The sequence below is a fragment of the Musca autumnalis genome, unplaced genomic scaffold, assembly GCF_047663935.1.
Source record: "Musca autumnalis isolate F117 unplaced genomic scaffold, ASM4766393v1 scaffold_1, whole genome shotgun sequence".
Lineage (NCBI taxonomy): Eukaryota > Metazoa > Arthropoda > Insecta > Diptera > Muscidae > Musca > Musca autumnalis.
The window spans coordinates 186,518,894-186,531,725 of record NW_027411644.1 but is presented as its reverse complement, the minus strand read 5'-3'; the positions used below and the strand labels follow the sequence as shown (position 1 = coordinate 186,531,725).

Sequence of the window (12,832 nt, the reverse complement as noted above, 5' to 3'; positions counted from 1 at the left end):
TAGAAGATTAATAGATATGAATGGAACATAAGTGTAGAAGAATTCTAGAAATTAGAATTCGCGAGAGCTGTCAGTCTCCTAAGCGCCGATGTAACTAGAAATCTGCCCAGGCGAGCGTCGGTGCTCCTAAGGAGTGAGTTCCTGGGCTGCTGATAGAAGGAAATCGATGCCATACTCAACTGCACATACTACGTCACCTAAACAGAAATGTCATAGTCACTCCCACGGCAGCGGTTTTTTGATACCGGATTGACCCGGAACCACACAACAACCCTGTTCCGGCAAGAGGCTGCCACCTCGGTGTACATACATACATATGTTTGTATTTTTTTTTTTTTTTTTTTTTTTTTTTGAAGAAGCGAATACCCGTATGCCTGCTCCGGCTTTTTTTGGCCCGTGTTGGGACGAAGGAAAACACAGAACCAATATGGGTGAGCTAAGTTTGCCATCCACCACATTCAAGCTTCGGTGAGATGCAATAGATGCCGAGATTGGGTGCATCTCAGAGTTTGCTCTGGACTCGTCCTTGTGAGGGACTACAAAAGGACTATATTGCTGCATGCTGTGTGAACAGACCCCCAGGCAGTCGTCGTCATCATCAGAATACGCTACTCTCTCACAGATCCTCCAACAGAAGCCGCCCACGCGGAACTTAAAACCAGACGTTTCTGCCCAATCCCTGAAAATGCATCCTTTTTGCAATTTAACTGCAGTCGACCCTGAGGTAATATCGAGGAAATAGTTTATTTCATGAGTCGGTAGAATATCATGGTCGCGGCGATATAAGAAACCAAACTCAACAACAACTGCAGCATACGGTGTTATGAGGGTTACAACGCACTGAGGGAGGATCGCATCAGAAGTGGAAGTAGGGGATTAACTTTCCTATTGCATCAGTCTGTTGAACAATACAGACCTATCTCGCTTGAGCCTGGCTCTCATGACCCGTACATGGAATAAATGGGGCAGTTGCAGTCAGGTGTGGAACTGCCAAAGTAGAGTTGATTAACGTATACATCACGCCGATAAATAGTTGTACTCCATGTTACAGGCCCAACATTAACCCGCTTTTGGAAAGTCATACCCGTCTGCTCATGGGCGGCTATAATGCTTTAATGCCAGAAGGATACAGTGCTGGCTGAGCAGATTGATAACTCTACGTTTTGCACGATCAATGAAGATGTCCTTTCCAGAATTAGTGAAAAGTGCCACAGATATAGCCATCGTGTCACCTGGTCTGGCAAATGACGTCACCAGGCAGCCCGTCGTTTCTCTTAGGTCAGACCATCTCCTCATAATTGTCTCCATCAGCAGTCCGCCCGATTTCACCACCTCTGAACGCCGCATATCAGGGAGTTCACTTATTATCACTTCAGATATCTGCCCAACCCTTCTGATGTTTGGGTAGCAGAAAAAACGTTCCTAGACATCAGCCGCTCGCCATACACATGTTTGTCGAATACCTAAATTGAGACCAAATTTCCCGACAGAATCGTCGGAATTAGCAAATGACAGTGATGTGCTTCGTGGTGCCAATCCCAGAGTCATGCATAAGCGATCGCCTGAAGAGTTGCAACATTGGAGTCGGAATAAGTGAATTGTGGGTAACGATTAAATCAATTTCGTAACCTGGAAAGGAATGACCTCAGTCACGTTTGGCGACGTTACGCTAACTGGTCTGAAAAGGTGCGCACGTTATCTTAATCGACAGTTTATCGAGCACCCCTGGAGTGACAGGGCGAAGAGAAGAGTACTTCATCACATTATTTACAATGGATGATGTTGCGAATGTCATCAGGAAAGCTAAATAATCCTAAGCGTTGGTCTCTGATGTAATTTCCATGGTATCTCACAAAAGTTCTCGAGTTTTCAACCATGGATCCCGAAGTCTGAAAAATGGGTTCCGCTACTGAAGCAAGGATGCCAGGAAAGGTGAATTGCACAGACCGATTTCGCTTTTGTCGCCCGTTGAAAAGACCCTTGAGGTTTTAATCCAGTTGCCGATCACTAGCATGGATTTCTCAAGCAGTACAGCACGACAACAGCGCTGCACGAGGACTCAACCAGAACAAGCCGTGTGATAGAACAGTGATGGTGGCGCTCGACTTCTCAAAAGCGTTTGATACTGTCACGCACTCTACGCTGTTAGAGAACATTGAGCAGACAACCCTCCGGCCAAGTTTGAAACATTGGATAATCAATTTTATGTGTAGAATTCAGGACCTCCTTGTCCAAGTCTCGTATAGTGAAACAGGGAGTTCCCTAAGGTGAGGTGATATCTCCGGAACTGTTTAACATCTACCTCTCCTGTATTCCGCTCCCTCCAGACGGCATTGAGATCATAACGTGTGCGATCTTGGCGTAAGGTGCCTTACCTGATGGCACTTCTCACAGGCTGAACTCCTTTTTAACTGATCTTACCACTCTTTTCCACGCGAGGAATATGCAAATATCCGCCACTAAATCTACGGCCACTCTATTCACCACATGGATGGCAGAGGTGAGCACTGAGTTGAATGTCATGGTCGATGGTAGCAGAGTTCTGACTACAAACTACCCCATGGGTGTATGGGTCACATTCGACAGCACATTCATGCCGTCCGTGCAAGCCACAGCTAGCTGCAACAAGCTGAGATGTAGGAACAAGGTCCTCAAGTCCCTAGCCGTGCAGATAAAGAAACCTTGTCGACCACATATAACTCGATAGGTCGGTCTGTGGTAAGCTATGCGGCGCCAGTATGGTCCGCAAATATAAGTGCAACGCGATGGAAAAATATTGAAACCTGCCAGAATGCCGCCCTGTGAACTGCCAGAGGACCATCTTCAGTGGACCATATACATGAAGAGACAAAGATCCTTCCAGTACAGCAACACAATTGCATGTTTTTGTTGCAATACTTGCTCGGGTGTTACCGTGACAGCCATTATAATCACTATATGGTGTATAGGACCACCCTCCCTCGCATGCATGACAGGAGGGATCTTTATAACCTAGAAAGAGAGGTCCAACGTTACAAGAAAGAATCTCTAGATAAACAAGCCTATCAAGCAGGTTTAAATAGCATCCACATGAATCGTGATCTTCGGAGAACATTTCCCATCTATCGCAGCTGAGGAACGACCAGCCAGAGTAGTTTTGGCTAAACTAAGCTCGGGATGGTGCAATTATTTAAATTCCTCTAGGGAAAGCATCGGTGAAACCGTGAAAACATCTGCCCCGTCCGACACACTGCATCTTTTTAACTGCCCTGCCAATACCTACTCAACTAACTCCAGTAGTTTTATGGCTACGACCCATCGAAGCAGCCACATTCCTAGAACTGGATATAGACCCAGATCCAAATTAGGCAGAACATGTAAAAAATCGTTAAGTTAATCCTAGCATGTCAAATTACAGAAAGTACGGTCCAAAAATGTAGCTAAAATGCTCAAAATACCGAAAATCCGGAGGTACCGTTATTTGGGGGCTATAGCTTTGTGACCATTGATAACCTCAAATATAAAATTACAGGCATTCGGTGTAAAATGTAGCTAAAATCCTCAAAATCTATACAAAAGCGGGCTATACAAAAAAGGACCTATGGTGACAATTTTTGGTCGAAATGTTTTGTGACCACTGTGAACCTCAAATGATAATTTACAGGTAGTTCGTTCCAAAAATGTAGCTAAAATCGCCGAAATACGAAAAATCGGGTGGTACTGTTATATGGGGCTTATACCAAAACATAAACCTATGTTAACAATTTTTGGTGGAGATGTTTTGCGACCACTGGGAATCTAAAGTGTTAAATTACAGGTAATTGTGTAAAAAAAATAGTAAAATCCTCAAAATACGGGAAATCGGGAGGTACCGTTTTATGGGGGAGCTATACTAAACAAGTAAAAAAGTATCAGTCGGCTTTGCCGACAGAGATATACCCTCAGCCCATGTGAATTAAAACACTTTGAACTTGCCGACAAAAATGTGGATTAGGATTAAAGTTCAAAAGTGTTGCGGAGAAGGTACTTAACGGAATGGACCGACATAGTCCGTTATCGAAGTGGATCTTATTTGGGGAGCCATATCTTTTCGATAGATATTGCGCCCACTAGGCATTTCAGTGGGTCATCGTATAACTTTTGGACCAGTATGCCAGGAAGCATGGACTTGTCAACGGAAAACATAATATCGCTGTAAACAGGATCATATCGAACAGCTTCGGTATGCGTTTCCAAAGGATTTTCGAACAGACCCTAAACTGCACTTGGTCACAAATGTTGAACTTTTGTGGGGGAGGTATCCTAAGGAGATGACCGATATGGGCCATTTAAGAAGTTTAACTAAATTTGGACAAAATGTTAGGAGATCCAAAGTTTGGACCAAATTGGTCGATCCGTTTAAGAGACATAGTGCATACCATTTTAGTGTAATTTTTTAAATATTGGGGGAAGTACCGGAAGCTGTGGACCGGTATTGCCCACCTTCGAACTGAAACTGAAGTTTAGACAAAATATGACGAAGGCCAAATTTTTGACTAAATCGGTTGATCAGTTCGAGAGTTATCGTGCTCTCCAGCCACTACATATGGTGTCATAGGGGTTTTTACACCTCTCGAGCTGTTTTCTCAAGAAGTATGGACTTGCGCCTAAAAAACTTTTACCGTCGTAATTGAGGCAGTGAATGCAGGCTGCTTCAACAAAAATCGAAGCGATTCGGAAGCAGGTCTTGAAGTGAACATATCCGAAATTTTGTGTGATAGGTACCCAAAGGAGGAGTATATACCCTCGTTAGCATAAATGCTGAGGGTATAAACATGGACACATGTTGACAATTTTTGGTGGAGAGATATAGTGATCGCTAAGAACCTCAAATGCCAAATTATAGTCAATTCGGCTAAAAATTGTAGCTAAAATCCTCAAAATACCAAAAATCGGGAGGTACCTTTATATGGCTTTGGCTATACCAAAACGTTGGTCAATGCGTTACAAACGAAAAAAAACTTAATATACCGTCCACACTATGGTGTAGAGTATAAAAAACGAACTTACTAACCTATCATATATTGCTACAACAACAACAACTACTACTACTACTACACGCAGAGAAAAAAATATGTTTGATCCAACAATATTCCAAGAGCAAAATATGTATTGTTAACATTTTGTTGGATTCCTCATGTAGTATTGTAAATCCAAAAATAGTTTGTGTCAACTGAACAATATTTCTCTCTTTTCTTCGAAAATTTGTTTCTCTTCTCTCGCTATTCGATGCCGTGTTGAAAAAACAATTTTGGTGTGTTTGTATGACATGCTGCCTTTACCTTTGTTTTTGTGTGTATGTACTTGTGAGACTCTTGTTTTTATTTGTTTCTGTTTTGTTTCATTCTTCTTTCCTTTTCATGTTTGTTATGGTGTTTAATTATTCCTTATGTTGTGGTGGCTGCTTGTGGCTTTTTGTTTGTCTTTGTTGTCAACTAAAGTAGCAAACCATGTATTGCGTTCATCAATGCTCGTAATATTATACGCGATATTTACATCAAAGTTGTGTGGAAAGTGTATATGAGAAGTATATACACTCAAATCAAAAAATTTAGTATCTGGTTTTCAGGGCTGACAATATGTTTTGTAAAAAATTTAGATTATGATTGTTCCTACCTACAATCGGTATTGTTAACGATTTTTACAATATTGCGGAAATTCGAAAGTTGTTTTTGTTTTCTATGTTCGGAATAAAAGATGGTATTTTTGGATATGGATTACAATATTTGTACAAAACAAACACATTTTTGGAACCAAAATAAATATTTTTGTTCCAACAAAACCGAAAAATATTTTTTCTTTGCGTGTACGGGAACCACACAGGAATAAAGGTTCAGGAACTACACAAGACATGGTCAACAATGGAAATTATCAGTTCATTTAGTGTGTTTCAAAAGCAGTTTAGCCAACCCAATTTTTAGTGCCCCACCCGATGTACTTCTTATTTTATCAAATCGAACTTTTTACCAAAACCCAAAGACAAGAAAACTTCTTATGCCGCAAACTGAGAAAACAAAAAAACCAACAAAAAAATAAAGAAACATGCGGCGCCGTCTGATTATTCGTTTTGTTTCGTGTTTAAAAGAGTTTTGTTGCATTTTTACCTTCTATGGTTTCTTTCACTACGTACAATTTGTTGTTGTTGATCTTCTTGAAAATACAAATTGCACTGATTTCAGTGATTAATGAGATTTTTGCATTTCGGGTTTTTCAAATTCGTTGCGGCACTTCATCAGACATAGTGGGAAACAGGCAAAGCAAAAACACAAGTAGGTCGAAGTAGGTATGCTTGGATGTACATATGTATTTGTGTTAATAAACTAAATTCTTTGTTTTTGTTTCAACTCCCCTTCTTTTTTGCTGTTAATGTAATTTGTTAAAAAAAATAATTTCTTCCACTTACCTTGACTATTGTTATTGCTATTTTTTCGTGATGTTTTCTTTTCTTTCATCCAAGGATATTCGGGTACTGAATCCATACCATCTGGTGTCTGCGGGAGACTAACACCAACCGGATATCCTACGCCACCGACTGGTGTCACACCTCCACTACCATTGCCGCCGCCACCACCCACCATCATTTTTGGACTTTCTGGACTCAAATGATTGAGAAATTCAGCCATCGAAGGTTGAGAATTGATGAAACCCCCCTCCGAAGCTGTCATCCAATATGGTGGTTCATGATTACCACCAACACCCACTGCCGTTACTAGGCCACCCGCTGCTGGCACTTGTGTTGTTGGTCCATTTCGCTTATCACAGTTTGCTCCCATTTTATTTGCAATCATGGCAGCTGCCGTTACTGCCACTTGATTTTGTTGATGATGCTGCTGCTGTTGCACCTGTGGCGTTGCTCCTGGCACCATTGTCTGACCAGTCTGCACTTGCATAGCAGTTAACGGTGATTCTGATTTGATTTGTGCGCCCATTTGGCTTTCGAGTGTAGTGCAAACTTCTTGCATTTTGTAAAAGTGGGTTATTTGTGGATGTTCTTCCACCACAATGCCGTTCGCTGCTGCTATTCTCGTTCGCTTATATCTATCTCCGGTAAATCTTTGATATTTCTCCGCGGCCGCTTTTCTATTTTGATAGGCACACATATGACTTAAAGGGGAGAAGTAGTTGTGGTAGTAGCACAGTTAAGTGGTTACCAGAACGTCATTGATTTTGTTTTTGGATTTTTTTGTATTTCTTCTTTGCTAATTCAATTCTTTCTAAGCCTTCACATTGTTGTTTTTACACTTCTGTTAAACTTGCTATTTTTCCATTCTGAAGTAGGACAACATGGCTACTTGTAAACAACGTTTTATTTATAAATCTGAAAAGAGAAATAAGAAAATTAACTGTTTATGAAAGTTCGGAAAAAGAAATTTTAAAAATGTTGAGCAATGTTTGCTTGGCAATTTTTTGTACATATACCGTCTATGCAAAAATTACAATAACTATTTCAATATAATTTTCCAAAATTATTTCTAGACCAAATTACGTCACATTTCCCAAATCTCATCAAATTGAACAGACGTGGAGTGTTTGGTGCATCAAATACACTGTGCAACATTTTTAAGGTGATCTTGTGCAAACAATTCGAACAGCATTTTTTGAAGTACAGACACAAACGACAAGAAACCCTAGTTGAGTTTTGTTGTGTCGGATCCAGCTCGGATTTTATGGCCCATCTAAACATGGTTAAATATTGAGTTTTTAAAGAAATTCGGGGCTATATCTCTGAAAACATTGCGAATCTTTTTCTGACCTCTGAAGCAAATTTGTAGATAAGGACAAGAATAACATATTTGGAGAAATAATGAACTCGAAAAGCTACATTTATTGCATCAAATTTCAAAATATATGCAAAAATTCTACAATTTTTATACATTTCGCACCGCACCGTATCTCCAAAACCGTTAATTTTTTCTGAATATTTGGAAAAATATTCCCTGGAATGTAATACACAACTCTTCAGAACATGTCATTGTTGTAAAATGCCTCTATGCCGTTGTTTTCAGTACATTTTTCAACGACGATTTAATAAAAATGTCAATAATGTAGTGAAATCCGAAATGCGAGAATAAACTGTTGGTGTGAACTGTGTTTGAAATACGTGTTGTAAAACATATGATGCAAAATACCGCTGAAACAACATGAAGTAAGCATTTTAGAGTTTCAGAATGTTCTAAACAATTGTTGAGAACTTGGAATTTCGAAGATTTTTGCAAAAGGTTACTTGGTTCAACTCGAAATAGTTTAGCCGATACTGACCAGAATTTCAGAAGGTATGTAAAATTTTCTATATTTTATAGATTTTGATGCCCTAGATGGAGTTTTTCTTATGTGTTATTTTCAAAAGATAAGTTCTACTAATTTAGGGCTACAATATTGCTAAAGACAGCAAGGCCAAAGTCCTATTCGTTTCTGAGATAAACGCCTGATAAATGCAAAAAAGTGTAGATTTAGCCCGGTTTAGATGAGGTCATAAAATCCGAACAGGATCTGACAGGACAAAACCCTACTGGGGTTTTTGTAGTCTAAATATGTACTTTCAAAAAATGCATACTAGAAGTTGTTGGCATTTTCAGTGTTGCATAGTGATATATGAAATTGGGCGAAAATATCTATGGGAATTATATCTAAATCTGAATCGATGTCAATATATAATTTAAATACATGAAATGGGGGGGGGGGGGTAAATTTATATAGGAACTGTATCCAAATCTGACCCGATTTTAATATAATTTGGCAAACATGCTACAGGACCATATTCCGCAAAAAAAAAGTTTAGGAAAATAGTAAAAAGATTTTGAAAACAGAATAGAATTGAATCAAAGTGTAACAGATAAAGTGTTACGGGGACTTCCAGATGAGTTCTGGCCTAATAATGAAAACTCGAATATTTATCATCAAAAATGGTTATATTGATTTTTAAAGTATTCTCCACCATTCTCCGATTGTCGAAGACCATATTCGATTCCGATTGAGAAACCTCTAAAATATTGTTTTGAACACTTCAAAACTGTCCACCACGCATTTTTTTCTTGATGTGCGGGAATGAAAATGAAGTCATTGGGTGCCTCGTAAAGTCTATATGACGGATAACCCATCAATTTCACGCTTCGTCTGGCTAAAAAGGCACTGCTTTGGATCGATGTGTGAGAGCTCACATTGTTCGCTATTCGGATTTCTCCGAAGACTTCAGGCAAACAAAATGTGGTGTACCACAACAGTCGCAACATGGCCAGTTTCGCGGAAGAAACAGGCAACCATTTGCTTCGAAGTGTTTCTTCAATAAACAACTTTCGCTAGATTTGGCTCGTCTTCAAAGACCCGAATCCTGTGTTTGTTTCGTACTCATACGGATTGATCCATGATTCGCCACCAGCGACGATCTTATAAACGTCTTTTTGCACTAATCGACACTCCTTTTTCTGAGCGTTTGTCAAATTGTGCTGGATCCAACCAGAAAAAACCTTTAGTTTGAAAAGCTGTTCATTAGTTCATAATTTTAAGTCGATCGGTTAACGTTAACCCGCGTTTCAAACAACAAAAACAAATGCATGCAATATCGAATGTATCACGCACGTTGTAATAAACTACCGCGCCGTTTACACGTAGTAAACTATTTTATTTTTACTCATGTACCAAATTTTAGTGAAATTCCAACTTTAGAGGAGTAGAACTTTTAGGGAACAACATGGAACGATGTTTCATACAACAATTTTTATACCCTCCACCATAGTATGGATCGTATATTAAGTTTGTGTTTCCGTTTGTAACCCATTGAAATAATCATTTGCGACCCTATAAAGTATATATATTCTTGATCAGGATAAAATTCTGAGTCGATGTCCGTCTGTAGTAATGACTCCAGCGCCCGCAATCATTGCACCTGAGTATCTTTTCTTCATAGGCAGGTCAAGTTCCAAGATGGGCTATATCGACATCTACATAGCTAAATTTTTGAACTTTGATATATAGGTGGCACCCGATTGAAGAAATTGTTCGATACATTTTCAGACCCTATTTAGGAATTTGCGTTTACGTGGTCACAAAATAAAATTGTGGACAGCAAACTAACTAATGTTTATTATACAGTGGAGCGCATAAAAATTTCGGTCAGGCCGAACTTAACCCTTTTTTACTTGTTAAAATTTATGACAACTACATGGGTGAAAAAGTGATATGAATTTTAGCTTTTTAAACAAATGGACATTTTTTTAAATATATGAGTTTTATGAAAACGCAAGGGATATTTTTCTAATTTTTTAACAAATTTTAAATTTTTTGAAAAAAAAATATTTTTTAATTTTTCTTTTTTTTGGAATTTTTAAAGTTTATTTACTGAAGTTTGTCCATTTTTATACCCTCCACCATATAATTATATTTTTCATTCCGTTTGTAACACATCGAAATATTCATCGGAGACCCTATAAAGTATATATTCTTGATAAGTGTACCTCCCGATTTCGGTATTTTAAAGGATGTGGCCTCAATATTCCTCAGAAATGGCTGAAATTTGTTTTTAGTCTTCGTTGGGGGTATTCAACTTTCCCCCAAAAAATTGTCGGTATAGGTCCACGCCTTAGTATAGCCCCCATAGTACGGTACCTCCCTGTTTCCGGTAGTTTGAAGGTTGTGGCTTCAATATTCCAACGAAATGGCTGACTTTTGGTATTTGGTCTTCATTTGGGTATTCAACTTTCCATATGAAATTGGTTGGTATGGATTCACGCCTTCATATAGCGCCCATAGAACGGCACAACCCGATTTTCGGTATTTTAAAGGTTTTAGCCTCAACTTTCCCCAAAAATTTTTTCGGTACAGGTCCAAGCCATAGTATAGCCCCCATAGAACGGTACATCCCTGTTTCCGGTAGTTTGAAGGTTGTGGCTTCAATATTCCAACGAAATGGCTGAAATTTGGTATTTGGTCTTCATTTGGGGTATTAAACTTTCCATATGAAATTGGTCGGTATGGGTTCACGCCTTCATATAGCCCCCATAGAACGGTACAACGGTGATTTTCGGTATTTTGAAAATTGTGGCCACAAAAACCCACCGAAATGGCTGAAAGTTGGTATTTAGTCTACGTTGGAGGTAAAAACCTTTCTGACTGAAATTCGTCGGTATAGGTCTACGTTTCGATATAGCCCCCATAAAACTGTACCTCCCGAATTTCGTAATTCTATAGGTTGTGACGTCAATATCCCACCGAAAGACTGAAATTTGTTATTTAGACTTCCGTGTGGTTATAAATGTTCCAGAAGTGAATTATCAGTATAGATCCGCGGGTACCTCTTGATTGTCACATTGCCACATTTGTTTTACCGAACTTGCTGAAATTTGGTACTCAGTCTCTTCATAAATGAAAGGAAACTAATTGTTACATTTTACTTAATACAACTCGTGGTGGAGGGTATAACACCGGAAAGCTGATTGTGTTATCTGCCGAACAAAAAGAATATGAAAATATCTCTATCAGTTCAAAAGTTACGGAACGATTCTGAACCATTATGAGTCGTATATGACGAAAAGAAAATTGGGCTGAGTCAACCCGATTGAATTGTCCCCCTGCTTATTGCTTCTACAACTACTCCTTTATTATCCAATAGGGTTAGAGAAATTTTAAATATTTATACCATTTTTATACCCTACAGCACACAGTGGTAAGGGGTATTATATTATGTCTTTGTGCATTGGTATGTAACATACAAAAGGAATCGAAATAGACCCATAGTTCCTTTTGGGGATATACATATAATCACTTTCTGAGTCGATTTATGCATGTCCGTCCGTCTGTCCATGTATTTTTGTTCGCAACGTACAGGTCGCATTTTTTGTCCGATTCAGCTGAAAACTGGGGACTACAACTTTTTTAGCCATAGGAAGAACGCTATTGCTTTTGGTGAAAATCGGTTCAGATTTGGATATAGCTCCCATATATATTTTCGCCCGATTTCACGTATTTGCTGTACCAAACACGTTATATACGTCCAATTTTGATGAAATTTTGAATGTGTGACTGAATTCGGTCTACAAATAAGTGTGCCAAATTATATAGAAATCGGGTCAGATTTGGATATAGCTCCCATATATATTATCGGCCGATTTCACGTATTTTCTTTACCACACACACTATATATGTCCGATTTCGATGAAATTTGGAATGTGTGACTGAATTTGGTTTAAAAATAAATATGCCAAATTATATCGAAATCGGTTCAGATTTGGATATAGCTCCCATATATATGTTCGCCCGATTTCACGTATGTGCTGCACCAATCACGCTATATACGTCCGATTTTAATGAAATTTGGAATGTTTGACTGAATTTGGTCTAGAAATAAGTGTGCTAAATTATATAGAAATCGGTTCAGATTTGGATATAGCCCCCATATATATTTTCGGCCGATTTCGCGTATATGCTGCTCCAAACACGCTATATAAGTCCGATTTCAATGATATTTGGAATGTGTGACTGAATTCGGTCTGGAAATAAATGTGCCAAATTATTAGTGTTGGGCAATCTCGTTCATTGAGCTGATCGATCTTTTTCATTCCGTTCACCAAAAAGATCCGGGTCATTTACTTCGTTCGTTGGCTCTTTTTCGTTCAACAATACATTTGACTGTATTATTTTCTTTTGAAGTCGTTCGTTCTCTGCTGCATACGACTCCGTCGTTCTTTTCACCGAATCGTTCTTTTGATAATGTTCGTTCACGAATGACACAACTGTTGTGTTACTTGCTTGTTTGTGTGCTAATGGGGGTGGTTTTGTTTCTGAACGTAGTGGTGGTGGTTTTGATATGAAAGAACCAGAT

The 12,832-nt window shown here is 38.9% G+C and overlaps 1 protein-coding gene across 14 annotated transcripts in view; it reads right to left on the bottom strand.

The window, feature by feature from the left end:
- The window catches only part of pb (homeobox proposcipedia), a 223,800-nt gene that overhangs the window by 190,687 nt on the left and 20,281 nt on the right, over window positions 1–12,832 (bottom strand). For all 14 annotated transcript variants that reach the window (XM_073959231.1, XM_073959225.1, XM_073959230.1 and 11 more), the window contains one exon: window positions 6,422–7,336. In XM_073959231.1, coding sequence (XP_073815332.1) covers window positions 6,422–7,118 — 697 coding nt within the window. In that variant the 5' untranslated portion in view covers window positions 7,119–7,336. The remainder of the gene's footprint in view (window positions 1–6,421; window positions 7,337–12,832) is intronic.